The sequence below is a fragment of the Aspergillus eucalypticola genome (assembly GCF_003184535.1).
Source record: "Aspergillus eucalypticola CBS 122712 chromosome Unknown BO83scaffold_19, whole genome shotgun sequence".
Lineage (NCBI taxonomy): Eukaryota > Fungi > Ascomycota > Eurotiomycetes > Eurotiales > Aspergillaceae > Aspergillus > Aspergillus eucalypticola.
In genome coordinates this window covers 543,586-569,806 of record NW_020290293.1, presented here as the reverse complement: position 1 = coordinate 569,806, position 26,221 = coordinate 543,586, and the positions used below count along the sequence as shown (strand labels likewise).

General features: G+C 47.8%; 10 protein-coding genes and 2 non-coding genes across 12 annotated transcripts; 3 read left to right on the top strand and 9 right to left on the bottom strand.

The window, feature by feature from the left end:
* Window positions 1-233: 233 nt before the first annotated feature.
* Window positions 234-1,894, top strand: BO83DRAFT_317489 (phosphatidate phosphatase App1 family protein; the record flags this gene model as incomplete). Its single annotated transcript, XM_025527704.1, has 2 exons — window positions 234-1,232; window positions 1,292-1,894. The coding sequence occupies 2 exons, from the start codon at window positions 234-236 to the stop codon at window positions 1,892-1,894; spliced, it is 1,602 nt and encodes a 533-aa protein (XP_025386255.1).
* Window positions 1,895-2,313: 419 nt separating this feature from the next.
* Window positions 2,314-3,974, top strand: BO83DRAFT_400553 (SDR family NAD(P)-dependent oxidoreductase; the record flags this gene model as incomplete). Its single annotated transcript, XM_025533407.1, has 12 exons — window positions 2,314-2,355; window positions 2,489-2,622; window positions 2,691-2,763; window positions 2,821-2,890; window positions 2,947-2,986; window positions 3,039-3,064; window positions 3,119-3,230; window positions 3,292-3,325; window positions 3,383-3,489; window positions 3,579-3,706; window positions 3,755-3,864; window positions 3,921-3,974. The coding sequence occupies 12 exons, from the start codon at window positions 2,314-2,316 to the stop codon at window positions 3,972-3,974; spliced, it is 930 nt and encodes a 309-aa protein (XP_025386254.1).
* An 80-nt stretch (window positions 3,975-4,054) lies between these two features.
* BO83DRAFT_380051 (HpcH/HpaI aldolase family protein) lies at window positions 4,055-5,297 on the bottom strand. The gene is made up of 5 exons (XM_025531659.1): window positions 5,197-5,297; window positions 5,053-5,133; window positions 4,860-4,980; window positions 4,679-4,807; window positions 4,055-4,608 (listed from the first exon to the last, which is right to left on the bottom strand). Exons 2-5 carry the CDS (start codon window positions 5,118-5,120, stop codon window positions 4,138-4,140), a joined length of 789 nt encoding a protein of 262 aa, XP_025386253.1. The 5' UTR covers window positions 5,121-5,133; window positions 5,197-5,297; the 3' UTR covers window positions 4,055-4,137.
* A 485-nt stretch (window positions 5,298-5,782) lies between these two features.
* Window positions 5,783-7,169, top strand: BO83DRAFT_341859 (short-chain dehydrogenase/reductase). The gene has a single exon (XM_025528639.1). It carries the CDS (start codon window positions 6,066-6,068, stop codon window positions 7,080-7,082), a length of 1,017 nt encoding a protein of 338 aa, XP_025386252.1. The 5' UTR covers window positions 5,783-6,065; the 3' UTR covers window positions 7,083-7,169.
* A 255-nt stretch (window positions 7,170-7,424) lies between these two features.
* Window positions 7,425-7,496, bottom strand: BO83DRAFT_t190. Its single transcript has one exon. It is a non-coding gene; the product is annotated as a tRNA-Arg (tRNA).
* A 2,202-nt stretch (window positions 7,497-9,698) lies between these two features.
* BO83DRAFT_t189 lies at window positions 9,699-9,786 on the bottom strand. The gene has a single exon. It is a non-coding gene; the product is annotated as a tRNA-Leu (tRNA).
* Window positions 9,787-11,160: 1,374 nt separating this feature from the next.
* BO83DRAFT_380049 (mannitol dehydrogenase family protein) lies at window positions 11,161-13,297 on the bottom strand. Its single transcript, XM_025531658.1, has one exon. The coding sequence runs from the start codon at window positions 12,810-12,812 to the stop codon at window positions 11,304-11,306; it is 1,509 nt and encodes a 502-aa protein (XP_025386251.1). The 5' UTR covers window positions 12,813-13,297; the 3' UTR covers window positions 11,161-11,303.
* BO83DRAFT_400549 (uncharacterized protein) lies at window positions 12,968-14,622 on the bottom strand (the record flags this gene model as incomplete). Its single annotated transcript, XM_025533406.1, has 7 exons — window positions 12,968-13,063; window positions 13,086-13,267; window positions 13,397-13,462; window positions 13,844-13,936; window positions 14,373-14,418; window positions 14,533-14,555; window positions 14,598-14,622. 7 exons carry the CDS (start codon window positions 14,620-14,622, stop codon window positions 12,968-12,970), a joined length of 531 nt encoding a protein of 176 aa, XP_025386250.1.
* Window positions 14,623-16,773: 2,151 nt separating this feature from the next.
* Window positions 16,774-17,347, bottom strand: BO83DRAFT_428985 (uncharacterized protein; the record flags this gene model as incomplete). The annotated part of the gene is made up of 3 exons (XM_025535431.1): window positions 16,774-16,824; window positions 16,924-16,997; window positions 17,077-17,347. The coding sequence occupies 3 exons, from the start codon at window positions 17,345-17,347 to the stop codon at window positions 16,774-16,776; spliced, it is 396 nt and encodes a 131-aa protein (XP_025386249.1).
* A 417-nt stretch (window positions 17,348-17,764) lies between these two features.
* BO83DRAFT_449035 (uncharacterized protein) lies at window positions 17,765-18,683 on the bottom strand (the record flags this gene model as incomplete). Its single annotated transcript, XM_025536730.1, has 3 exons — window positions 18,410-18,683; window positions 18,122-18,321; window positions 17,765-17,878 (listed from the first exon to the last, which is right to left on the bottom strand). Coding segments are annotated over exons 2-3 (219 nt in total), but the record flags the coding sequence as incomplete, so codon positions are not given.
* A 316-nt stretch (window positions 18,684-18,999) lies between these two features.
* BO83DRAFT_390665 (argonaute/piwi family protein) lies at window positions 19,000-21,877 on the bottom strand (the record flags this gene model as incomplete). Its single annotated transcript, XM_025532869.1, has 3 exons — window positions 19,000-20,484; window positions 20,550-20,818; window positions 20,875-21,877. 3 exons carry the CDS (start codon window positions 21,875-21,877, stop codon window positions 19,000-19,002), a joined length of 2,757 nt encoding a protein of 918 aa, XP_025386247.1.
* Window positions 21,878-23,113: 1,236 nt separating this feature from the next.
* Window positions 23,114-23,769, bottom strand: BO83DRAFT_449031 (hydrophobin family protein). The gene is made up of 3 exons (XM_025536729.1): window positions 23,468-23,769; window positions 23,338-23,411; window positions 23,114-23,262 (listed from the first exon to the last, which is right to left on the bottom strand). Exons 1-3 carry the CDS (start codon window positions 23,736-23,738, stop codon window positions 23,239-23,241), a joined length of 369 nt encoding a protein of 122 aa, XP_025386246.1. The 5' UTR covers window positions 23,739-23,769; the 3' UTR covers window positions 23,114-23,238.
* Window positions 23,770-26,221: the final 2,452 nt, after the last annotated feature.

Genomic DNA, 26,221 nt, shown 5'->3' with positions numbered 1-26,221 from the left:
ATCTGTCCCTGATCCAGAAATCTGGTTTGTCGCACGAATATGTTTAATTAACTGCGGGTCAGGGTCTTGCCATCCAGACCCAATGGGTGAATCGCTTGTGTGGCCCTGGGGTCCCAGTGATCTGCACGGCTATGACGTCGGTGGGTGTTCTGGTTGTTATATAACAATAGAGACAGCCATGTTACTCTTATTCCTGCGCCAAAAGGACTATCCCCACCACTCTGAGAATCAAAATGAGCACGTCAAGCTTTGCCTGTCAGGCCTTGCTCCAGGCAGCTCTTCTTTCAGTTGTCTCCGCGATCCCAGCGCCCACAGCGTTCGTCAACAATGTCGCTCCGCCCGAGCCCGTTATCACACCTTCGCCGGTTCAGCATCGCCCTTCTCGAGTTGCTGGTCGAAATATTTTGAGTGACGTCGATTCTGATATCAACAGCATCCTTTCTGGCCTGGGATCCGACCTACCCTCTTGGGTCGCATCGGGCGTGCCCAACTACTTTCAGGGTTTCCCCACTGGTGATGCAGTGGTGAGCTCCTTGGGCTTGAACAGCGCTGAGTTGGCAGCCTTGCCCACCAATGTGTTGAATATCGACCCATATGCCAACTGGACCAACTCGGGCTGGAACGTTCGCTTTCACGGAAATGTCTACAAGCAGCCCAACACCTCCATCTCCGATCTGAATGATTTGGCTGATGTATTCCTCGGCAATACAAGCATATCCGACCTTTCTGAATCCGAGCAGAAACAGGCCCGGAATCTAACAGCCGAAATATTAGTCGTCCAGCAACCTGACGTGGCTGTAAACACGATCTACCTAGAGCCTGCACCGAGTCAGGGATCAAGCGGACAGCCAGGCGGCGGTGGATCCTCTAATACCACTGGCGGCATTCAAGATCTCACTTTGCCCTACAACACCACAGTCGAAGGTGACTTTGACACCTTCGTTCCAATCTCCAGTAACGGCTTGACGGCAGGTAATGAAACTTCGGCGATACAACGACTTAACGTTCACGTGGAGGGCGCAACGATCGGAAACAGCACAGCCTATCTTGTGCCTCCGACCGGGCTCACTGTCGTTTCGGACATCGATGACATCCTACGAGTCACCAAAATCTATGAGCCCGAGCAAGGATTACTCAACTCGTTCGCACGTCCCTTCCGGCCATGGGAGAATATGCCGGACATCTATCGCAATTGGTCGATCAGCCTCCCCAACCTGCACTTTCACTACCTAGTTAGTCTACCAAATGCCCCTTATTGTATTGTTGCTGCGTACTCACCACCACACTACAGACGACGACTCCCGAACAAGTCACCCGAAACTACATGCAGTTCATCTATGACAACTACCCCGGCGGGTCTTTCGACACCCGTCCCCTCAACTTTAGCGACGTCTCCGCCACCTTGTCCATCCGCAAATTTCTGCTGAAAAAGGTGTTTGAGACATTTCCGCAGCGCAAGTTTATCCTCATCGCCGACACCAGCAACAGCGACGTCATGCGTGACTACCCAGAAATGGCGACCGACTTTCCAGGCCAAGTGCAATGTATCTTTCTTCGGAACACTAGCGCCACTGACTCCGGAGACAAATTCCCATACGATACGTCTGGGTTTGAGAAGCTCAACCAGTCGAACTACATGTTCTTCTTGCATCCTGATGACTTGACGAATCTAGACATTGCGAATGGCCAGTGCTACAACACATCCATTCCGCAGAATCTAACGTTTAGTTATCAGGGTTTGCCATTGGGGCTGGGCGACGAACCCACTGCTGTCAATGGGTCTGCCAATCATACTGCTGAGTCGGCGGCCAGTTTGTCGATGATAGGTGGGACTGATAGGCAGGGTTTAGTCTTTCTTATTGTCCTGGCTACGGTCTCTTTCATGGTCTTGTAGATATTTATTACGATGTATGAGAGATTACGAACTTATGACACAATTCTCTTTCCAATATCGCGTACAGTGGAGGCTCGTTCTCTATGTGGGGACTATCACCAGAGTAAAATATCGTAAAATTATCTGCTACTGGATCTATCAATGTTTGTTTAATTAGAGCTCACTCAAGATTGCGGTGCTACTTTTATGTGTCACTTCTAAAATCTACCTCGTCCATGACTGGCTGGAGCACGCTTCGGCTGAACTCCGGCGCTTATCTACCCCGCGGCTCACCACGCCCTCGTCGTCACTTGTCTGGAAGGTTCAACAATTTATCTTTTGTCCATCTATCGTGGTCATAACTAAAACCAGGTAAACACAATAGACTCTTTCGAGGCTACTCAAATTTCTCCACAGCTATCCGATACATCCGCGAAACCATGTCTCTCCAGCTTTCCAACCTGTTCGGCGTTAAGGACAAGGTACGTATAAACCATCCACGTTAGTATCCTTGTCTAATGGAGACATAGATCGTCGTAATCACCGGCGGAGGCACCGGACTCGGCAAAGGCAAGCTAGGATCATAAATTCTGGAGTCTAGGATCTAACTTTGAGTCAATTGCAGCGATCGCGGAGGGCTTTTCTACCAATGGTGCCAAAGTCTACATCACGGGACGTCGTGTTGAAGTCCTTGAGAAGGCCGCGGAAGAACTACGTGGAAGGGCGACACTCGGTGGACAAGTTATACCGTTAGTCGCTTCCCTGGTCTACAATCATCATTGAGGCTGGACTGAAAACTGATGACACATCTCTATAGCATCAAGGGCGATGTGAGCACAAAAGACGGCTGTGCCCAGCTTATTGAACAAATCAAGCAGAAGGAAAACCATGTACGCAGATGATGGACTTGATGAGGTCAGAAGGATGTGCTAACTGGTGTGTCACAGGTTGATGTGCTTATTAGTAATGCTGGTCTGCCTGGGAAGACGGACTATCCTCCTTGGAACCCCAATGATCGTATGGCCACCTTTCCCGTGTGTTTGGTGGCTGCTTGTTTGCTCATGGATGAATAGCCGACGCTGTTGAAAAGGGGCTGTGGGAAAGTGTCGACGAGTAAGTTGCCGCATTCTTCACTTCGATGAGGTGCAATGCTGATAAAATCAAGCGAAACCTTTACCACAACCAATAATGGTGTGTAGTTCTGCCTATAGAATATCGGAAAGGACTAATGTGTGATGTGGACAGTCAATATCAGTGGTGTCTATTTCACCACTGTGGGATTTCTTCCGCTGCTGCGAAAGTCTTCGGACCCCAGCGTGATTGTGATTGCTTCCTTGGCCGGGATTGCCAACCAAAGGTGAGTTATGCTATTGACATGTCCTATGGAAAGCTAGTGCTGGAAATTAAGATATAAATAGGACCGTGGGAACGGTGACTTATGGTGCTTCGAAAGTAAGTGCCTCCATGACTAACAGTACATCGGGGTCAAATTGCTAACAATCAATTTAGGCTGCAGGTACGCTTAATTGCCGGCCATTCGTTCCTTCTACGCTAGCTAACTCTGTCTCAAAGCTCTTCACGTATCGAAGCTCCTGGCTGGTAGATTTTCTCCGTAAGTGTCTATTCTCTGCTTATCCATTGCTGCAACAGACTTGGAACTATGATGGTTTTGATTCCAATGTGCTCTTCCTAACAACGACATTAGTATGAAAGTCCGCGTTAACTGCATCTGTCCCGGAATTTTCCCTAGCGAAATGACGTTCGCTGATACCACTGGCAACGCGGAAAACCTCAATCCCGTCTCAGAAGGTGCTGCTAAGCGGGCTCCTGCTGGTACGTGACTTCCCCAACACCTTGCATAACGCAGCTCTAATAAAACAGGGCGCCCCGGATATCCCGAAGAGATTGTCGGACCGTGTCTGATGCTGAGTTCCAAAGCCGGGGGCTACATGACCGGAGGCTACCTCTTGGTTGATGGTGGTAGAGCGATGGTATGTATTCCGGCTTCAGATCTAGACACAGGCAGAATGCTAATCCTAGCCAAAAGAGCGCATCCATCAACGATGGAATCCACATGCCAGAGGACACTTACGTGTGGTAAATTCCCATGTGCCCAAGACCTCAACTACAGCTACCACCCAACCCGAACTCTAACATAGTGAGAAGATAGCGATCACATACAAGAGCCATGATGAAATGATTAGCTATCTCTACTTCAACCTGGTAGTCAAACATTTATATCTCTATCATTATCAGATCCCAAATTATCGCCCCTCCGTAACAGTCCTTAACTCACTCAACATCCCCGCCCTGAAAACCCCCACATCCGTAATCACCGAAATCATATCGAATCCCTGTTCCGCGCGCACCCGAGAGTCCTTGCCATCCGTACAAAAGATAGCGGCCTTCTTCCCTGCTGCATGCGCAGCCTTCAAAATCCGCTGGATAGCCGCTTCATGCTCCTCCCCGCCCCTCGTAACACCCATCTGCTTCGCCAAATCGAAGGGTCCAATGAACAGGACATCGACGCCTTCCACAGCAGCGATCTTCTCTACGTTTTCAACACCAGCCTTCGACTCAATCTGCACAACTACAATCGTGCCTGTTTGCGAGCCCTCGTCGTATTCCTCCCCAGGAGCGACGCCCGGGAATGCATGCGGCGCGAACATGGGGCCGTAGCCTCGTGTGCCAAGGGGAGGGTACTTGGTCCATTGGACGATTTTGGCGGCTTCAACCTATTTCAAATCGTTAAAAAGCATTCCCTCTGATTTGATCCAGAATCTTTTAGGGAATTTGGATACGCACTTCTGAATGGCACATGGGGGTCATGACTCCGTGCGCACCGGCGTCCAGCGCCCGTTTGATCATCCATTCCTCTGCGCAGGGAACCCGGACAATCGGGCTTACGTCTTCAGAGCCAATGGCGTTGAAAAGCTATCATCGGTTATTCGAAGCACTACATTGGATAAATGGCAGATTTACTAACCTCATAGTAGTGGCGGTCGGAGATTAATCCGTGCTCGGCGTCTACTAGGACCCAGCTGAAACGGCCTGGGCTAGGAGGCTGGCCGTGCAGAATCGTTTTTGCAACTGCTGCGCTGGGGAGGCTAAATTCATCGAATTGAGGTTAGTTCATCTTGGTACGAAATGCTAAGAGTACTGGTTGTGGATGAACATACGTGAGCCAGAAACCAAGGGCCGTAGAAGAGCCCCGGAGGGTAGAAGTGATGGCGGTTTCGAAGGGCATAGTGGTGATGATTCTGAATGGGATGTTAGTATATGATTCCGCTTGGAGTGCTCCGGGCTATAGCAGGCATAGGTACCTCGACTATGACTTTTTCGGTGTGGACTTTTGCTGCGATCAGTATGAAAGGAAGTTGAAGTTCATTAAATTGAATTCGGTTGTCCGCTTAATAGCTCGGTGTTCTCTGCCCCGCCGGTTAAAGTCCTCGGCTAACCGATCGCATCAACTCCGACCGCAACGGGGTAGTTGGCCCCGAAGCATGCATTAATTGTCTTGAAACAATAACGGTGACCATATAAGTTGCTTTTGATGTCCTGAGGTATTTTTAAACTACTCTACAATTTTCTAAATGTGCATTGATCTTATCTGGAGATTCAACATCGTTAAAATGATTTGCCGAGATAACCATAGGTGGCAAGTTGGATACGTCAGAAAAGAATAAGCTATTGAACTGGCATTGAAAGGGTCTAGTCTGAGGCTCAATAACTCATTGATGTCATTTGCGAGCTAGATTTGTATTAGGACTAGACACACAGCTGCCGCATGTCTATGCAGGTGAGTCATGGTTGCCCGTGACGGTTGTAAGAAAACGGGTGCCTGGTGCAGGATCATCTGATATCGTATCAAACGAGGCTAAAAGTATCTTTCTTTTCAAACCTATCAATCTAATATCTGTTCACAAAGATTGTCCTTGATTCTGAGCAAACGCGCCCCACTCTTGACATCACCACGTGTATGAAGACCTGCTGGGACCTTAAGCCCGGCTTATCACCGCACTTTATTGCGCACTCTATATCCCAAAGACCGATATATCCGTTGCTGGTAATGATCTACATATTGCTCGCGTCTTCCAGAATTCCATAATATCACCACCATAACACCATTATATACCATCCACTTCTGCCCCAATAATCCATCAGTAATTATCACATCGAAACAACAATCGACATGGCCACAATTCTCTACAATCAACTCTTCGTCACCCCCTCTCTCCCACCCCCTCCCTTGCCCTTTCACAACCGCACCGTCATCATAACAGGCGCCAACACGGGTCTTGGCCTAGCAGCAGCCCATCACATCGCCTCCGGCCCCATCGGCAAACTCATCCTCGCCGTCCGCAACCTCTCCGCCGGTGAGTCTGCCCGTGCCGAGATCCTCAATGCCCATCCCACCTGCGACCCTCAAACTATCGAAGTCTGGCCCCTAGATCTGGCCTCCTACGACTCCGTCCGCGCCTTTGCTACGCGCGCAACGACTACGCTCGACCGTCTTGATGTCCTTCTCTGCAACGCGGGTCTCGCGACGTTTCAGTATTCCAAGGCAGAAGGTCATGAGCGCACGATCACGGTCAATGTCATTTCGACGTTTCTGTTAGCGGTGCTACTGGTGCCGAAGTTGAGGGAGACGAGAAGGCTATGTCAACAGACGGGGGAAGAAAGACACACTCCTGTGTTGTCGATAGTGGCGAGCGAGGTCCATGCATTCACGAAATTTCCCGAGAGAAATGCGCCCACGGAGAAAGGGGTGAGTGTGTTTGAGGCGCTGGATGAGCCGGATCGGTACTATAGGACGATGGCAGAGCGGTACCGCACGTCGAAGTTATTGGATGTGTTGTTGACGAGGGAGTTGGCGGATCGCATTGGGGATGATGATATTGTGGTGAATTGCCTGAATCCGGGACTTTGTCAGTCGCAATTATCCAGGGAGATGGATAATGTGGTAGTTAGGATTGTGTTGCGGTTGTTGGGGAGGACGTTGGAGGTGGGGAGCAGGACGTTGGTGGCGGCAGCGGCGGCGGGCAGGGAAAGTCATGGACAGTATATGTCGAATGGAGTGGTGTGTCCGCGGGAATTATCGTCGTTTGTGACGAGTGAGGAGGGGAAGAGGACGCAGAAAAGGGTGTGGGACGAGTTGAGTGATATTCTGGAGGAGATTCAGCCGGGGATTATGCGGGGGGTGGTATAGTTGATGTGTGTATGATTAGGACTGGATTTTTTGTATTTGTATACTTATAGTGACCGACTCCACTGAATGCTAATCTAATAATGACCGTTTTGCTGATCTGACATCTTGATCCGTAGGTTCGCGCATAAGAACAACTATGTGGTTTGGCAGCCGGTTAATATCACTCATGGTTTCGAGTGGGGTGTGATTATAATATGCGATGTGTATAAATCGGAGAAGCGCAACCATGCAAACAAGGAAGGCGCAGTAAGAAATACATTCAAGGTCACATGCACACATCAACGGCTCATGATGGGTAGCGGGTTCGAAAAACAAAAGGAAAAAAAAAAAGACAAAAAGAAATGACCTACGCAGGATTCGAACCTGCAATCTCTTGATCCGTAGTCAAGCGCCTTACCATTGGGCCAGCAGGCCTTGTTGATATTAGCCTTTTTATTTTGATACATAAACCAATAGTCTTTAGAACTGCTGCAATGACATTAGGTATGTCCTGTTTGTCAAAGTGGTTCGCCGACGTAGCAGGTGTCTGGTAACCTCAAAAATATTCCTGACCGGTGTAGAGAAGACCCAAATACTCCTATGCTAATATGACGACGAGAAGATGATAGGTATAGATGTGTTGGTTTCTTGAACACTGAGTTGGATGATTATTTATATATAATGACGGGTTGCACTACGTTTAGTCCCACCTAAATGGTATGGGAGTCATCCGGGTTCCCAATCGTAGATAGACCATACCACGACACCTTCAGAACGGCACTAAAGTAATAAGCAGATAAATTCCTTATAAATGACAAGGTGTATTAAGTGAAACTTGTCAATCATAGATATCGTTCTAGATACAACAGGCTAAAGCCATGTCGAAAAGAGGGTTCCATTCATTCCTATTTACATCCGTCGATTAAGCATTTACCCATGCAGAATAGTCCTATCTACTATGTTGCAAAGTTAATTAAAAGCAGGTTCTGGATGCGCATGAGTATGTTCGTGTTTTCTGAGTGAGATCAGGACAAAAGTATTCCTCGGAGATGTGTTTAGGCACAGCAGTATGGGGTGCTAGCAGAAGCACCAGAGGCCTCGGAGCAAGAGTACTCGCCGTTGCCGCACTCTTGATTGCAAAGGCCAAGGGTGGCGTAGCAGTTAAGGGCAGCAGCCTAGCTGATAAGGCCGAGGGCCAGAAGAATGGTGGAGAACTGAAACTGCATCTTTCAGGGCTGGAATTGAATAATTAAACCGTGTTTGACTTGTTTAGGATGTTGGTATAGATGATTGCAATAACAAGAAGAGGGGACAAAGAGGAGAGCAGTTGAGCATATATATGGTTTTCTGGTATCCAAATCTTGTGCTACCACAGCAGTATACTCATTGTAATAGCCCATTATTTGTGGTGACCATGCCATGTCAGAGGCAAACAAGCTCCAGTCCACATAGACGAAGACCAAGACACCTTCTAATTACGGTGCGCCCCGCGCTTGAATAAGCCTCTGAAGGGTCATTTACTGGGTGGATATTGTCTTACTCCAAGTATCCGGCCGTTATAATGCCAAGGTCAGTCCCCAACCCGTTTTGTTTCATACCTGCCAGTATAGTCGACTGGAAGTGGATAGGACGCTGATTGATCAACTTGCCACGATAGATAGAAAAATGGACTGAATGAAACACCTTTGCATTGTGCCTGCGAGAATGGCCGTAAGGAAGTGACAAAGGTGCTGATCAAAGAGAAAGCTGATCTAGACGCAGATTTCGTGACTGGGCGGGCACACACCACTATATCACTCCAGCTTTGATAACGAATAGAAACAGCCAAGATGCTGATTGCTGAAGGTGCAGACATCGACAATCACTCGGAGAATGAATATACACCACTACACTAAGCTTGCTTGGGCCATCTCTATGTGGCAATGATGCTGATCGAGAAAAGTGCGGATGTAAATCCGACCGATGAAGATGGGTGGAATGCTTTGCACTCTATCACCATGAACTCCGATGATGGTATACTAAAGTATCCCCTTTCACTAATTGTGGGTGAGAAGATTGACCGGAATCGACAAAGCACAGCTGGAGTAGCTATCGACAGGCATAACGAACAGTGTGCCAACAGCTTACTGGACGATGGTAGTGCTGTATTTTTCCCTTGAAAAGGCGGTCAACAATATTGCGTTCGCACGATGGATATGATAGCCTAATCTCGATGTTACTTTTACATGTTGCTAGTGGATATGACACATGGTTAGCACGGAGCGCTGTATGCTTCCTGGCCCGACCTCCGAACTCATCGATAAGTGCAAACAGAGAACAGTATGGCGTGAATACTCACTCTATTTCTCAAAATATTACCCTTCCGAAACAAAATACAAAGTGCTAAGTGTTTTCCCCTGAGTAATCACACAAGGACCATGATCCTCTACCGCAATCCAGCGAAGCAGCTTTGTTCCATCCCAGACGCCTGCGTAGTCTGCCCTAACATTGACGAACATACACACCGAATACTATGTATGTATTTAGCCTAGAAATAAGCCTGCAATTGGGAAAAAAGAGGTCTTCCAAACACTAAAAACTGGAGAATGATAGATGCATCTTGGCAAAAAGTACATGTGAATTTCGACCAAAAAGGAATGACAAGGATGGGATTCGAACCCACGCTCTTTCGAATTGGTGATTCGTAAACCTAAAACCAACGCCATAACCACTCGGCCACCTTGCCGTTCTTGAGTATAAGATGGCATAACTAAAGTTATGACCGCAAAGCTTGATTTCTTGACGACAAAAATCGAGCTGATTTTGGGCTTCATCGATTGGAAAAGCGGCATTGCGGAGGGTTGAATGGCTTGAAAAGTATGTAAATAGCGGAACACGGCACAGGGTATCAGTATTAATGCTAGTATTCACTGGTAATCAAACTACGGGACCGTGGGTCTAGCCATGTGAACTGCTCCGTTCTTAGTTCACTGGAGAGGTGGGTGCTAGCGCGGTTATTAGGTACCCTCTCTCCAGGATACTGTGAGGGAGACTGTTTGAGGTGAGGCGTGTCTTTGTTGGCCTCTGCTCTATCCTGGTCAAGTAGATTAAGCCATGATAGATACGTAGAGCCTCTTTAGCCCTGGCTAGATAAGGTAGGTCATGTCCCGTGGTAGTATTTGGCATAGTATGCTAAATCTCGGCAACCACGGAAGGGGTTTCTACATTGTATTCTTTGCTAATTCTATCGCCATCTGCCTATCTAGCAAGGGATGAAAGGGGCTGGCTGGTTGGCTGACTGACTGTTGGCGAGTCAGCCGGATGGAGGGATACGTGGCCTTGAATCAGGTAATTGGATTTGAGTTGGTAGGAATGAGTAGTTAGTATCTTCTAAGCTATCTGCTGCTTACTGCTGCACTCTGCAGCAAGTCATATCTAAGTTTTTATTCAATCTGTCGGTGCAATCTGGCGTGTCAGACATATCGCACATACATACGTCAAGCCAAGCAATGATGATTTGGATTGGTTACGTGTTCTTGATGCCGGAGGATTGTTATGCAGATGATAAAGACAAAGGGTGCAGGTCATCTTGCATGAGTTGGTGGCGACCGACCGTGTGGTCGATGCCAAGAATTATCTATGAGCTTGGGCGGTCAAGAGCTGAGGATGGTTCATTCTATTCCAGGGTTATGGTCCTAAGTGATGGACGAGAATTGTGGTAACGGCGTTAGTTAGCTAGCAACCTACTGCGGCGTAAGGTTTGTTGAGGCGATGGGATTGTTCGTGGTGGTTGGTAACGGGAAGTAGATGGTCGGTCGGGAAGCTCGTTGCTTGAGAGCTACAGAGTACACGTTGCCATTACTATAGTAGCATTCCTTGAGTGACTCGGACGATGAGTCACCTGGATAGCATACACCTCTGTAGTATCTGTAGTAGGATTTGAGTTTACGGAAAATTGTGTCTTCATGATTCTCTATCAGCTCAGGGGGGCGGGGGGAGGGAATTTAAATGTCAATAGAATGAAGTGAGTACCATAACCATTGGCCCGTCAGTTTATGACGTGGCCCGAATCCCAAAACATAGCATTAGATCAATCTATCATTATCTATCCTTAAACATCCCTTTTTGTAAAAACCGCACCCGCATGACACATGTAAACCAAGAAAAAGTATGAATATCGCTTGCAGTCCCAAACATTCCCTAATCGTAGAAAAATTCAACACCGGCAAGGAGATTAATTACACCGCTTCGATTTGGAAGCGACTAATTAATGTACTTGGGAAGCGTCTTCAAGATGCCGTCCCGAGCAATGTCCTCCATAGCGTTGGTGATCTCCTGCATGAAGCGCTTGTCGTTACGCAGATCGTCACCGAACAGACTCGTGATGCTCAGCAGCTCGGAGGGCTTAGTACCACCAGCACGGGCCTTGGCCTGGAGCTCCTCACGCATGGGGTCTTCGACGGCGAAGGTGTTACCCTTGTCATCAACACCATTGATGTAGCGGAACCAAGCAGCAGCGACGAAGGCCAGACGGCGGAGGGGGCCATTCACCCAGATGGCCTCGGCAATCGAGGGCATGATGAACTGGGGGATCTTGCCGGATGCGTTGAGACAGATACGGGGCAGCTGGTCCATGATGGTGGGGTTGGAGAAACGTTCCATGAGGGTCTTGCAGTACTCATCGATGTTGACACCGGGGATCTCAGGCAAGGACGGTTTGACCTCTTCCTGCATCATCTGCCAGACGAACTTGTTGAAATCCGGGTTTTCCAAGACCTCGTGGACGTAGTTGAAGCCTGCCATCTGACCGGGGTATCCAATGGCGGAGTGACTGCCGTTAAGAAGACGGAGCTTGTGCTTCTCGAATTCCTCGACCGCGTGCACGTCCTTGACCACTTGAACGCCGACCTTCTCGAAGGGTGGACGACCGTCAGAGAACTGATCCTCAATGACCCACTGCATGAACGGTTCGGTGACGACAGGCCAGGAGTCCTCGATACCCATGGTGTTCGCGAGAGACTCCTTATCGGCGGGAGACGTCTGAGGCGTAATACGGTCGACCATAGCGTTGGGGAAAGCACCTTTATCAGTAATCCATTGAGCGACTTCGGGGTTGCGGAGACGGGCGAAAGACTCGAGCATGTGACGGGTGATGGAACCATTCTTCTGCATGTTATCACAGGACATGACGGTGAAGGGCATGAGACCTTGCTGGTGACGGCGGGCGAGGGCAGCGTAGAGGAATCCGAAGGTAGTACGGGGGGCCTTTTCGTTGGCGGGGTCCAAGTCGAACTGAATGTCCGGGTGCTCACTCTGGAGCTCGTGGGTGTTCTCGTTGTAGTAGTAGCCGCTCTCAGTGATGGTGAGAGACACGATGCGGGTATCCGGGTGCGCCATCTTAGCAATGACGGCTTCGCGATCATCAGGAGCAAAGAGGTAGGAATTGATGCTGCCAATGACATTGGCAAAGCTGCCCTTGGCCGAACGTTCAATGACGGTGTAGAGGTTGTCCTGGGAACCCAGGGCATCACGCATGGCGGAATCGAAGGGCTGGAGACCAACACCGCAGATAGCGTAGTCTGTCACGCCATGGTTCTGCATCAGCTGGTCAACGTAGACCGCCAGGTGCGCGCGATGGAAACCGCCCACGCCGACATGGACAATTCCTTCCTTGAGGGCAGGACCGCGCCGGTAAGTCGGGACCTTAACGCGGCCGGCACCTGCCGCCACGATTTGCGACAAATTCGCGGTGTTAAGCTTGAGGGGACCCATTGTGTATGGGAGGATGAAGGAGAAAGGAGGAGAGGAGAGGAAGAAGGAGGAGAAGAGGGTAGAAAAAGGGGAGGGAGAGCAAGGGAAGTTATTTCAAAGCTGGCCGGGGAATGAGAAACAAAATGTTGAAGGAGAGCTTCTGGAGCTTCGCAGGGTCACCGCCGGTTTTGACCGCCGATCGCTCTGATCGCCGCCGAGTCTGCCGGGAATAGTATTACATCATGCGGTGGCGTTGTAAACTTCCAATAGCTCTCGAATAGATGGATTATGGACCGGTAGCCTTGCTTTTTCGGACCGGTGCTGTCCAAGCAAGCCGCGGACTGGATCCATGGTGGATCGGGGTGGGTGTGGCCCCAGTTGGATGGAGCACAAAGAAGGAGGGAGGAGTCGACGAGCAATTGGCTCCATTCCGACCCATTGGAAGATGAACCGCGGTGGCGGGAATTCCGGTGAAGCTCCAGAATAATAAAAATTCAAATGGTCGGCGCGTGGGGGAGGAGAAGACACAGTAGCAACATTGAACAACAATACGCAGTAGATAAAATCATAATGCAGGTGCGCCAAAGCAGATTAACCAGATCAACTCTTTCGGTCGCGCCGCACACGCGGGCTGCCGGCATCACCGGACACTCTCGGACGAACCTTAATCCCTGCACATTTTTAAATTAAGAAAGTCCACTTGTACAAAGTAGATAGCTGGATAGCTACGGAGCACAGTGAGTATTACTGTATATAGGACCAAGTGAATAAGGGCTACGAAGCAGAACAATTCTAGACCGTCAGGTGATCGGTCGGCAGCCGCGGGATGCTCCAGGATTTCTCAGCCCCTGACCAGTCCAATTTCAATCCCGACCAAGATGCATAACGTACTTTGTCCGGGGTCAGCTTTTAGTGCGGGTGGCCATCAGAGATTTTTTCTTTTTTCCTTTAGTCTTGGGAGATTTTCTGATACTTCATATCTCACCTGCCCCTTTTGATACCGAACATGTGCCACCTGACTGCATCACCTGACCCCCTTTAATTGCCCCGACCCTCCATGATCTGGCTGATCGGGCTGTTCTGGCTTATTCTGCCTGTTCTGGGCCCTCGAGGACCTGGTCGGTGTTTCAATGGCTCTCGGTGAGCTTGAAATATTCCTCTCCTTCTCTGAGGTGTACAAAGTACGAGGACTGCGGTGGAAATGAGCCAAGATATCCAGCTCAACGTCTTCCCTACAGTAACTTTTGGTCCCGTCCATAACCAATTAGTATTGAGAAAGCGATTAAATTACGAAGCTCCTGTTGAACCAGGCATTATCAGGCATCGCCAGGCATCCAACCTTATTAAAACTCCGAAATTCAATTAAAGAGGATGTCAGGTGACTGACTATCCCTGCATAATTATTAATAGAAAAAACTCTGATCCCTTCTGCCCACCTGCTTGAAACAGTAGATGACAAGAAAAGCTATGGAGTAGACAGATACCCCTAAACAGTATCGGCCGACTTCAACCCCGCGGAGTTTCCCCTAACCCCGTCGGAGCTGTAAACCCACATCCAAGGGGAAAGTCATTGCGGAAAACGTGGGGTGTCCACGATAGTCCCAACTCTGGTTCTTATCATAGAGATCTTCGAGACCCACCACCACAACAAACACACACACACAAACCGAATTGGAAACAACATTATTATCAATCACAATTGACAACTGAAGAACTTCGCTAATCACTTCAGTCCAATCACATATTTCAGCAGATGACAAGTAGCTTGTCTGTGATCATGAGCGGATTAAAATAGTGCTTATTGACGGTTGCTTATAGTGTTTGTCGGCATCTCAAGCTCCTCAACCGATTAGTCTTACGGCAATTCATCTTTACTGTTGACTAGCATCATACGCTTGTCCTGCAGAAGGAACACAAAACTACGAGTCTGTCTACTATCGTTGTTCATCCCACATCAGATGGATATGCTTCTCAATTGATATTCCTAATTCCACTTCTATAGTGGCGGAAAATCCGATAATTTTCAGCATTATCAGTTACTTAAGTGCAAAGGATTCGTAAATCACCGACCTTCGCTTTCACTGTGGCAATGACCAGCAATGACAAGGCCACTATGTCACAATGCTGTCCCTTTGAACATGTCTATAAAGACCGTTAGTACTCCGTACTTTGGAGTTGTATTAGTGGGGCCCAGCATTCTGCCAGTCCACCAATATCGCAAAAAATTCCTACTTTGGCACAGTGCGAAACAGAGCGCTAGCGTTATCAGCGGATCTCTGGATTCTGCCAGCCCACTACTTCTGTGATCGCAAAATATTCCTTCTTTGTCCTTTGTACCCCGCAGGGGCTGCAGGGGGGGCAGTGAATCCTGTTATCCCCTTCTTGCTTCTATCATCTCGTTGACAGGATTTTTTCAAGTACAAAGAATTGGCTGATAGAGATGGTCGATAATAGGTCAAGTGCGCGATTTTGATGGGGTACAAAAGAGGCAGAGAGCTGTAGGCGGTGGAATTGCCGATCAATGAGATACGCGGAGGCAAGATTCGGCCCGTATAAGTATCCATCCTTTACAAAAGACAACTCCACACCCCGGCATCCGCTTACGCCACTTTTTGCCACACTTCGCCTCACAGGGCAGCAGGAAGACTTTTCTGAGAGATTCTAGAGAAGCATGGTGTATATGAAATCATCATGATATCTACTCAACCTTTCCACAGCATTCGAGAAGGACTTCTTCCCCATGACGCCCTTTTCGCAGCCTCAGGCACATCAAAGATGTCTTAGACATCACGTGGTGTTGAACTTTAAAGCCTCAGGCCCCAACATACAGAGGTCATCAAATGAAGCTCGTGTTTGGTGAAGCAAAGCGAAGGGTGCTGCTGTATAATCTCTTCAAATCAAAATCAGAACTTAGTGCCTAGTAGTCAGCTTATATATCTGTACGTCGATACCCTAAAGACTACTTGAACAGTCATATCAATACCTCAGGCATGCATAGACTGCCAATGGGATGGGATAGTTAAATAGTCTACTCAATGCCATAAACCACACTTCCCATGAGATATGAGCCTAGCTGTTATTCAGTTGTAGTTCATTGCCAAGTCCTAACATATTCATTTAAATGATCTGCACTCGTGCGATACGAATGATGTCCCCCTCTGTTCCTGTTGTGAGAATATATTTTCCTGGACAGGTATACTATCCAGGCTCTACCACTATACACAGAGCATAATCAGTATGTGTAGACTTGAAAGAACTAAGGGGTTCAAAATCACGTTTTCCCGTATCGACAAAGGACAGACATGCAGAGATGGTTCAGTAGTTGAGTTCGAAGATAGTGCATGTATCAAGTAGTGGTACTGAATATATATATATTATATGCAGTATATTATTTCTACTCTGACATTATCACTAATTATGACACCAGACATATTATACCGAGAAAAAGCTCTCGCGAATATTCAAAGATGTTTGGCTATGACAGGTTGTATCTCATTGGTGTTTTAATCATAGCTCACAAGGCAAATTTTGTCTGCAACCAAAGAAGTGCGTCTTTTCGATGATGTATTAGCAACTGCTAGATTATCATTATTGCTGCCAAGTTGTAAATACTTATTGAAGTATCTTGGATAAGAGCTATTGCATTACACACAAGAAACCGAGGCGACGTCTATGCATTACGAATGCTCTCTAGAAAGTGATCTCACTCAATACAAGTATCCAAGAAACAAAGATTACTAAAAGCACATATAATTGAGACTAAACTAAAGTGACAATTCCTCATAAGAAATCGCACTGTACTACCCTAAAGCAATCTTTATCTAAACAAACAATGGAGTCCACTCAACACCGGCACAGCCCAACAAGACACTTTTCTCGGGAGAGCAAAATCAGGAGTTGAGCTTGCTTCATATTATTCCTGAGTCGAGTATGTCAGTCACCGAGACTGAAACCGTATATTAGACGAGGGACGTGAGCCCGCTTAGTCGCTGTAGCCGGAGCCAGAGCCAGAGCCGTCACCGATGGCGACACACTGCACAGAAACAGCCATATTAGTCATGAACAGAACTACCTCAGAGACAAGAAAGACCAATGTAGCTGGAAAGGAAGAAAAGATAAGAGGCAAACGTACCTGAGCACCCTGGCCAGGGCAGCAAGCAATGACGTTCTCGCAGACCGGTCCATCGGGGGTATCCTTGACGAGGGCTGTTACATGCGTTTATGAATGTCAGTGATGTATCTTTCAAGGCTAAGGTTTGATTTGAATGTAAAGGATCAGTCATACCCAGAATACCAAGCTCATCAATGAGGCTGACCGGAGCGCAAGCGCTTCCTTGGCCGTTGACCAGACTGCCGACGACACCCCACTCGAGTAGGTTGTTGAGGAGGCCATCAGTCTTGTCGACGTTGGTTGGGTTGCAGCAAGACACGTTGCCAATATCGCACTTTCCCTCAGTCTGTTGCTTGATGGCCTGGGAATCAGCGACAGCGCCAGCAGAAACGCCGGTGGCCACAGCGAGGGCGAAGGCAAGAACTTTGGTGAGAGTGAACTGCATTTTGGCTTGGTGATTGAAGAAATCGGACTTGAAAGAGAACTGTGAGGAAGGCTTGATGTGATGGCTTGGAGTGATGGATGATTGATGGATGGATGAGAGACTGACTTGACCGGGATACTGGGACCCTTTTATAACCGTTGACAGAGGTCTCTGGATCACAATTGCGAGGAGGAGAGGTCGATCCAATAATGCAACGTTCCTGAAGCCTGGTCTGTTCTCGTTCTCTTCTCCCAGGGAGAACCTAGACCTCCATTCCAAACCTCCTTCGGTTGGAATAGATTCATCTGCTCCCTTCGGCTCTGGTGGAGATATGTTACAAGGGGTCCTCGTTGCTGTGTGCAAGTAGCTCCTCGACCGAAAACGGTTACTCCTAGTTTGGGAAGACTTCATTCTTTCTCCATGTTCTGAGATTCTCCATGAGAACTTGATTCTGATGACGAAGACTCCAGGGATGGATAGTGGAGCGTTCGACTGTAGACAGGAACGATGTGACTCAGGTATGGATGTAAAAGGCCCCTGAATGTTACCGGGCTTCAATGGGCCTGAGACAGTATGTGCTAGGTCTATTCAGGCTAGATGTTGGTGGCTATTTTCTCATGAGTTCAGAAAATGGAATGGATGATCAATCGTAGCCTCATCCCGCGGAGAAACGAGGACTAGAGTGATAGTCGAGCGTTGTCTTGCATTCATTTCTGTTCTCAATTGTGGAGAGACAAGACGAAAGTTAACGATAGAGGTAAGCATGCTACATTTCGTACGTGGTTTATTTCGTACGTGGTGCAGGAAATCCAATGTGGAGTAGAATACTCCGATGGCAGGAGGAAGAATAGCTAAGATGTTAGTTGATTCCAGTAACCTGCCAACCCTCCACCAGCACATTTCTTGTGCTGCACACCCACAAGAGCTAAATTGGAGCCACAGTGGCGATCTATTAGTTTGGCCTTACTGAAGCGAAGGATCGCAGGGGGTGGTAGCTGCAGGCAGGCATGCAATGGGGCCAAGTATTTGAGATAGGATCTGGCGAGCCATGACAGCAAAGATATGAGCACAGGCAATCTTGACATCGAGACACTTGTGGGGCTGGGACTATGACCTCCTCTGGCACTCAAGGGGGAACGCAACCGTAAGCCCTAACTGGCAGGAGCCCGATAGATCTGGGGGTATTTTGGCGGTTGCCTATTATGGATGGAAGGAGGAATCGACCAATAAAAGCTGCCGTGGGCTTGGGGAAACTTTAGACGGACCGGTCCAGCCAATGAGAACTTTGGAGCTCCTGAAATCTTGTTTTACAACGTTTTGCCACAGTATTGTTCGCAAAGTTCTTTTTAACGAAACTCATCTTAACTGCTTTAGTCTCAGAGACTTATAAATGCTAGTAGTAAATAATGCCTAACTAATCGCAATTGAGCCATTCAAATTGACGTTTGAAAAAGGTTCGGTTTCGCTGCTGTCATTGTTGGGAGGGTCTATCCCTTCCCTCGATTTGAAACTGACACGTTCCGTATTCGGCCGGCGGAGAACGGGCGGCTTACGCCATACGGTAAGAACGGTAAGTTAAAATTTACAGATGGTAACATTACAGCCACTTGTTTGCCAATCTCATACCTCCACTGCTCGAAAGGCCACTGCACAATTTTACGTGGCCCACACGCTCAAATATAGAACATGGTATCCTTCACATTTTCATGCAAAGTTAGTTGCAGCTGATCCGGAGTAAACACGTACCCAGCGTCTCGGGAGGATCGACGAAGCAGCTCCTCCACATAGAAGCGCGCTCGGAAGCACGCAAGATCGGCATAAAACACAGGCGGACAGATGCTAGATGCCCTTGTTGCGCGACCAGAGACGTAGCATATATTGTGGGTCAAGGCTTGGATGGCATTAGCCGGATTAGGAGGGGCTCTAGCCTGCAGATCGTTGGGAGAGGACTGAAAAATTTCATCGAGGAGCACCACGTAGTGTGCAGGGCGAGCGGTTCCTCGGCTGGCAGTATGAGACTGTAAGTAAAAGTCCCAGACCCTACTGCTAATGGCCGGACCGTGATCAACGATGGTGCCGTTGGGGGGATTGGTGTCTTGAAATGACCGGCCATTGCGCTGACCTGTCCTCGTGGGCGTGAAAAATCGGGTGTGATGTCGTTTTCCCACAATGACAATGGTGATTCGAGGCTGATTTAGACTCAGACTACCGTATAAGTCTCTGCATGCTTTGCGTAGCTGAGGGAGCTCCACGCTGAGGACACTACCATATTGTGTATCTGAAACGCCATCGCGGTATAGCAGGATATTTTCAGGGAGCTTTCCATGGTTCCGCCTCTGCCATGCATGTAGCCTCGAGGTGAGAAGTACACCAAGCTGTGTGACCAGCTCTTGACGGGCGGGTTGAGTGCATATCTCTGCTGGCCATTGCGCCAAGTAACGATCCACAGAGGCTACCATGGCGGCCACGCTGGGAGCCCGTGCTGGAAGATTCCCTGAATTTGGATGCGTTACATCAACCCCAACTACCATAGTTTTGCCGTCACTTATTATGTCAAGGCTTCGAGCAAGCAACTTCTGGTTAATCCCTCCAAGCTTCAGGTTGAGCTTCAGAGCAACATTCGACAGGAATTGTTCATTGGATCGAAGGAACTTGTCCGCCACCACGCATACATTCCGTATACCAAATTGAACATCGCAAAGAAACTTGATTCTGCTGTAAAGACCTTCTGCAGCTTGTGGAAGAATAATCAATAGGAATGACATTGATGACTCGACTATGGCCGCGAGAGCATGGGCTAGCTTGTCGGCATCACTTTCGCGTCGTAAAGCACTATCACTCACGCTGACATAGATACCCGGCCAACTAGGCTCAGGGATATTGAGGCCGAGTGACTTCAAATGTGTGCGGAACTTCCGTATAGCGACTTCCATGAGAGCTTTTTCTGGACCTATACCATGGGAGCGATTGGGCGTCGAAAGCCATAAATAGGTCCACTGGGAGACTGACGTGCTCCCGGCAAATTTCATTCCACGTAGATTCCAGCCTCCTGCGCGCACAGAGGCTCGCTGTCCCTGACGATATTCTAAAGCAGGGGAGTCCAAAACGCGACCAGACACTCTCGCCATGCTCGGTGCAACAGTGATTCCGAATGAAGTCTGAGTATATACATTGAGTTAGTGCTGGTCACTAAATTTGTCAGGTCATTCAAACTACCACTTACCAAGTTCGCTCCTCTATTGGGGTGACACATGCCCAAGATATCTGAGAGCTCTGTCTCTATTGAGGTGATCTGAGAAACCGCAGTGCTTCTGGTCCCACGACGAGATGGATCGATACGGACGCCTTGACGAGACTGAGAGGCGGCTATAGATGCAGCCACAGACTGACCAGGAAGTACCAGACAGACTTGAGCAGGCAAGTAGGAAGGATTCGAAGGGGACCCAACGTTGACAACGGGAAGCCATGGATCGCTCACAGTAATATTATAGACTATGAAGTAATTCGGTCAGAACCCAGGCTAGTAACGGCGCGAATCAATTTCTTACCTGACCGAAAGTATTCGAAAATAGTGATATAGCCTTCAGGCGTAGGTCGCTTTCTTTTTCGACTTCCCAAAACCGTTACGTCCTCAACATCGTGGCCTTGTGAGCGTGATTCGCGGAAGAACTGGACTTCTTTAGCTCCTGCCCCGAGGCATGGCACCTTAGGGGGATATGCCAGACTGTAACCATCTCCTGGTGCTGCCAAACCCATTACTGTTTTGAGCCGCGGCGCGAATTTTCCGGCACGTTTACGCATGCCCAGGTGCGTAAGCTGAACGCGGAGATTTCGAAGCAGTGCAGCAACTTTATTCATATCTGGTCCACTTTGGCGCATGTGCATCAGAATGATCTTGTCGAGCGGGCAGTCATCGTAGCAGATTGCAATTTTTGGGGCTGCATTGACAAACAGCCGGCCCTGCGCTTCACGAGCGACGATGAATAGTCCCCGGAGAATATGTAGCCCTGAACCTAGGCTCATCCGCGAGTCGAGGTTGAGATAAGTTCCCGTGCCGGCAGATCTGATGTGTGGTGAGAATTTGGGTTGGTGTCCCAGAATGATATTCAACGCATGAATATGTGCTTCGGTCAGCGGTGGCCCTTGGTTCCTGGCATCACCTCTGAGCATTTTATAAAGCTGGGGAAACTGAAGGATTCCAGCTGGAAGTAGCGTGACTTGATAGCAATTATGCTGGTACACCACATTATAGGGACCGTCATAGCAAGGTAAGATGCGACTTGAGATGAGGTTCTGGTAGCCATCGGAGGCAATGCTCTCCTGGAACTGCACAAGCTCCGTCTTGAGAAGCTGGAGGATCACCTGGGTCACTACTTGTCTGCTCACAATCACGACCGCATCTGGCTCTGATCGTGAAACGCGCACTTCATACCGGTGTAATTGGAGATCAGGCTGGAAGTTCAACTGAAAATAATTTGCATAAAGATTGATTGAGTGACCCAGAGTACCATACCCAGGCCTTTTGGGTGGCCTGACGCAATTGTCACTCATTATATCACGATGACTGCTGCTATGAAAAGTGCAGCCAAATTTCGTCTTCTGCTACTATATAGGTAAGAGACAGCGCCGAACTGCTAGTCGGTTAAGATCGTTCAAACACCCTGAAATGGCGGCTTTCTCACCCAACTGAAGGACATATCCAAGGCACCAAGGGGCAACTATTCCTCCTGAAATCAATGACATTGGTCTCGGTATGCTATGCCTGAAAAGTGTCTACCAGTAAGTAAAGGAATTTAAGAAAAAGTCCGGGTCCTAGCCACTGCAACCGAACCGTGACAGCCGGCACAATCCTTACGTTGAAAATTACATAGTGTTATAAATACAGACCATAATGGTAAGGTATGTAAGGTATCTAACGTCGTATGATCCGTGGCGGCATTACATACGCCACCATCGATAGCCCTGATGCGGCTTAGCTCCCTAGCGATCTGTTTCCTGATCTGAACAAGATGCGAGTCATTTGGAGAGTGAGACATTGCTGCATGCAGCTAGGATCGCCTTTAGGAAGCGAATACAAAATTAGGGCTGGAAATATGGGCTAGAACGTTTTTGAATGTACCCCCCCCACCAAAAAGACGCAGAGGTCAGTGCGCAGTAGCCTGGCAGTCTAAATCGGTCAAAGATACCCCTTCGGTGTGTCTTGTCTACTATTGACTTCTCCTGTAATGCAAGCCAGTCTAACATCCCAGTTGAGGTTGTCTACTTGCGTAGAAATTCGCGCAAATATGCTGTCAAACCCCAGATTATATCCCTTCGGACTTGTTCGTCAATAGACATTGCCACTTTATTTCAGAACGTATTTTGACATCGTAGGGATCGGAAAAGCACTATATGGGGACTAATTATCGGAGGACACCGGGCTTGTGAGTGCAATAAAAGTTATGCTGCCATTTCTGCTGGACGAAAGTCCGCAGCAAGGTCGCGCAGACGTGGAGTGCTCGACACAAGACTTTGTAGAACAGTCTGAATCTTAAGCCATGGCTTGATGTACAAGATAGTGGTATGAGAATTTACTTGTGCGTTTCTTCGAGGTATACAGAGGGGCTTCATTTCTGGACCCTCAAAGGCGTACTAAATCTATCGGTTCCAAGCAAGCTACAATCCTGTTGGAGTTGTATGCGAAACGGACGAAACCCTTTCTTTTTATTAAGCTAAACTAAACTCTAGTCTAAAAAGACACAAAATCCAAAAGAACATCGGCCGATCAAGGTCTTGAATGCCTGGGCCATTAACACGAAATCACTTAGCAGATGGAGCTGATATGGAAACTCCACGAAGCTTGATCCCAAGCGAATCGCTGCAGTTGAGCCTGCGTCATCTGCATGAGGCCAATGTTGCTGATTAGGAAGCCCCTAGTATCCGTCAAGGGCTGCGCACTGTTGATGTAAGATTCCAAGTCAGCAAAACTTTTACTTTCTATCAGAGGTCATAGTGGCTGATGATGGACTTACGCTTCCGTTGGGGCAGCAGGCGATGGTGTTTTTGCAGTAGGACTTATCGTCATCCTGTCCCTCTTCGAAAAAGGCTAAGGATTGTTAGTTTGTTCTTTGTTGTCTCTCTTGAAATATGATCTAGCCTTACCAAGCAGATTGAGATCCCCAATCAGCGAAGTGGGAGCACAGGCAGATCCCTTGCCATTGACGAGACTTCCAATAAGAAGACCCTCCCTGAGTGCATTGTTCAGAAAACCGTCAGTGTCCTCACTGTTGCTGGGATTGCAGCAGTAGATGTCCCCAATCGAGCATTGGCCGGAAGCGTCGTCGATGGACAGCTTCTTCTGGCTTCCCTTAGCGGCCGGGATGGCAACGGCAGTCATGGCGAAGCCAAGGATAGCAGCGACAGCGAACTTCATTTTGAAAGGTGGTTGGAAAATTGAACGAGTGTTCTATAGAAACGAGTGTTCAGAGAGAGAGAGAGAGACAGAGAAGTAATGCTTTGATGAGCGAGTGAATGGTTGATGATGAATGATACTTTTAGCAGGGGATTTCGACGAGATTTATAGCTCGAGGTGGAGACTCCCCTCTCTCATTCTCTTACTATGTTTAGTACTTGGATTGCTGCGAGCCCCTACAAAATTCTCGAGTTATGGGGGTCACTGTGACTGAGACATCCAATTCTCGCTCTCCCATACCAGTTAACGACGATCATCTAAACCTCAATGTCTTTACAGAATTGTGCCTTGAATCTATGACCCTTCCAAGGATATGAAGATAGATCTGCCATGGTTAGAACGGGAATGTACGCGTGTGCCTAGACGCAAACAGCTGAGGTTCTGACTTGGCGGGTGGATGACCAGAAGGATTCCTTGCTCAGTATGGACCGAGGAGTTTCAATGTAACAAGTTCACGACTCTGATTACATCCCTTGTATCGTACCAGTGTAGTATATGAGTCTGTTTAACGAGGCTTTAATAGCTTGGCGGAGTACCCTGTGTCAACGCTGCACCTGCTTTTGCTAGAAATACCTTTTTTCTTAGCCCGGCTGTATGGAAGCGAAGGCTAGAATGGTACCTTGCAGTCCTCCCACCCGCAGTGCAGTTATGTGCTTTACACGTTTGCATGAGCTTCATTCATGCTTTCAGTACAGAAGCTTGTTAGTGGCAAGGGAATCCACTTCAGTTTATGGTAACAATTCAAGCCGAGTCGGGAATATCGAGAAAACAGGTTTCATTGAGCCTAATTTCGTATGTTTCGGGGTTACTTCGCACTATCAGTCAATCTCCCTTCATTGTTGGGTCTCAGCCACCGTTCCGGTGATCTTCTGTAAACTATCCTCAAGGTTCGTCTCTCTAAGTCCTATACAGGGATTAGACAGTATCTAGATTGCCCCTTCGCCAAGATTGAATGCTAAAAATGCTAGGCGATACTAAGATTTTTTTGGTGTCTGTAGACACGAGGTACTGGATCTCAGCAAATCCATCTCATATGACCCTTAGCAAGGCAACAATTTGCCTGCCCTGAAAATTGTCAGACACTCGAGTAGCCTTTGAAAATTTGTCTGATAATGTCTAATAATGTCTCGAAATTCCAAATTGCTTTGGGGTATTCACTGTGCACCCCTTGGAAGCCAGAGAGTCAGTTCGCATTCGCGTTAGTTTACTTCACGACTACGGACTACCGTCTGAAAGCGGGCAAGGAATGCGAAGTCTTGGAGCCTGCGAGGTACCAGGGGCGCAGTAAGGCAAGTGATTAAGCACTTCGAGAGATATATAAACAAGCACCCTTGAGTTTCGATCTCTCTTTTCTTTTCTTCTCCAGAGCTTCGCTTGGCTGCGAGTTGTAGTTTGGTTTCCGGCTCCATCTACCACGTCTCTTCTCTTCGTCTCATCCACGAAGCCACGGCGAAGTATACATGTTTTGCGCTTGGCAAACGGGTATACTTCATTGTGACTTTGTGGCCGGGTTGTAGGGGAAGATGATTTCGGGGCTGGATAATACCTACGGTAACTGTAGCACAGGGAAGCTCATGATGCTGAGCTTTCTGTGTTATCAGGGACCTATAATTATGGGAAAAGCTAGACCTTGACGTTTATCGTGGAATCATTCATAGCTAGTCATGAAGGATAGTTATAGCAGATTACAATGACAACGAACACAATGCTGTTTTAACATCACCTCTTCACCTAGAAATCTCCATTGGAACTCTTGTACTCACTCACACAATCTTAATCTGCTCATGCAATTACCAAAGTATATGTGTGAGATTTCAACAGCATAAGTCCGCGAAAGTCTAGAGCATGCTACGTGCAGGTCAATATACCCGTAATATTAGGCAGTTTATTGCATGCTGTTATCTAGTGGATGGCTATTACACACGTTTGGTTGCGATACATATATTGTATTCAGATCTCTAATCACCTAGAGTAAATTTGAGGAGCAATATATGAAATATAGCTAGCTTGTGCCGAGATTGTAGTACCATATGAGGTGCAATACATACCAGGAAGGGGCCTATATATATATATATAATTATATCTTTGCACAAATAGTAGTTGTGTGCCGTCGTTTAGTACATTATGATAACTTGGACAGAAGAGGCCAATAAAGACAGAAGCTACTTGTAATCAATAGAAATCAGACAATAATCAAATATAAAGAGCATTTATGATTCAAAACTACTATTTGGGTCAACTGTAAGACTATAGGGTAGAGTAGGAAGCAAATGAAAGCCATAAGTTGATGAATATGATCATTAGTCACAAATTCTACGGCAAACGATATGGCTTCAATGGACGCAAGTGGTACAGTTTACCCTGCAGGTACTAATATAAGCTATCATTTATGTCTATAATAATGGGGTTTCATCACAGTGATCTAGTAATCACAGGGCAGTAGT

What these genes read in the sequence shown, in the direction of transcription:
- BO83DRAFT_380051 (XM_025531659.1), bottom strand. Translation starts at nt 5,120, where the DNA reads ATGCCCTTCGAAACCGCCATCACTTCTACCCTCCGGGGCTCTTCTACG. An exon ending in CCGACCGCCACTACTATGAG is followed by an intron (nt 4,808 to 4,859) that starts GTTAGTAAATCT and finishes AACCGATGATAG; the next exon opens with CTTTTCAACGCCATTGGCTC. An exon ending in CCCCCATGTGCCATTCAGAA is followed by an intron (nt 4,609 to 4,678) that starts GTGCGTATCCAA and finishes GATTTGAAATAG; the next exon opens with GTTGAAGCCGCCAAAATCGT.
- BO83DRAFT_341859 (XM_025528639.1), top strand. Translation starts at nt 6,066, where the DNA reads ATGGCCACAATTCTCTACAATCAACTCTTCGTCACCCCCTCTCTCCCA.
- BO83DRAFT_380049 (XM_025531658.1), bottom strand. Translation starts at nt 12,812, where the DNA reads ATGGGTCCCCTCAAGCTTAACACCGCGAATTTGTCGCAAATCGTGGCG.
- BO83DRAFT_449031 (XM_025536729.1), bottom strand. Translation starts at nt 23,738, where the DNA reads ATGAAGTTCGCTGTCGCTGCTATCCTTGGCTTCGCCATGACTGCCGTT. An exon ending in TGGGGATCTCAATCTGCTTG is followed by an intron (nt 23,412 to 23,467) that starts GTAAGGCTAGAT and finishes AACAATCCTTAG; the next exon opens with CCTTTTTCGAAGAGGGACAG. An exon ending in CCTGCTGCCCCAACGGAAGC is followed by an intron (nt 23,263 to 23,337) that starts GTAAGTCCATCA and finishes TTACATCAACAG; the next exon opens with TGCGCAGCCCTTGACGGATA.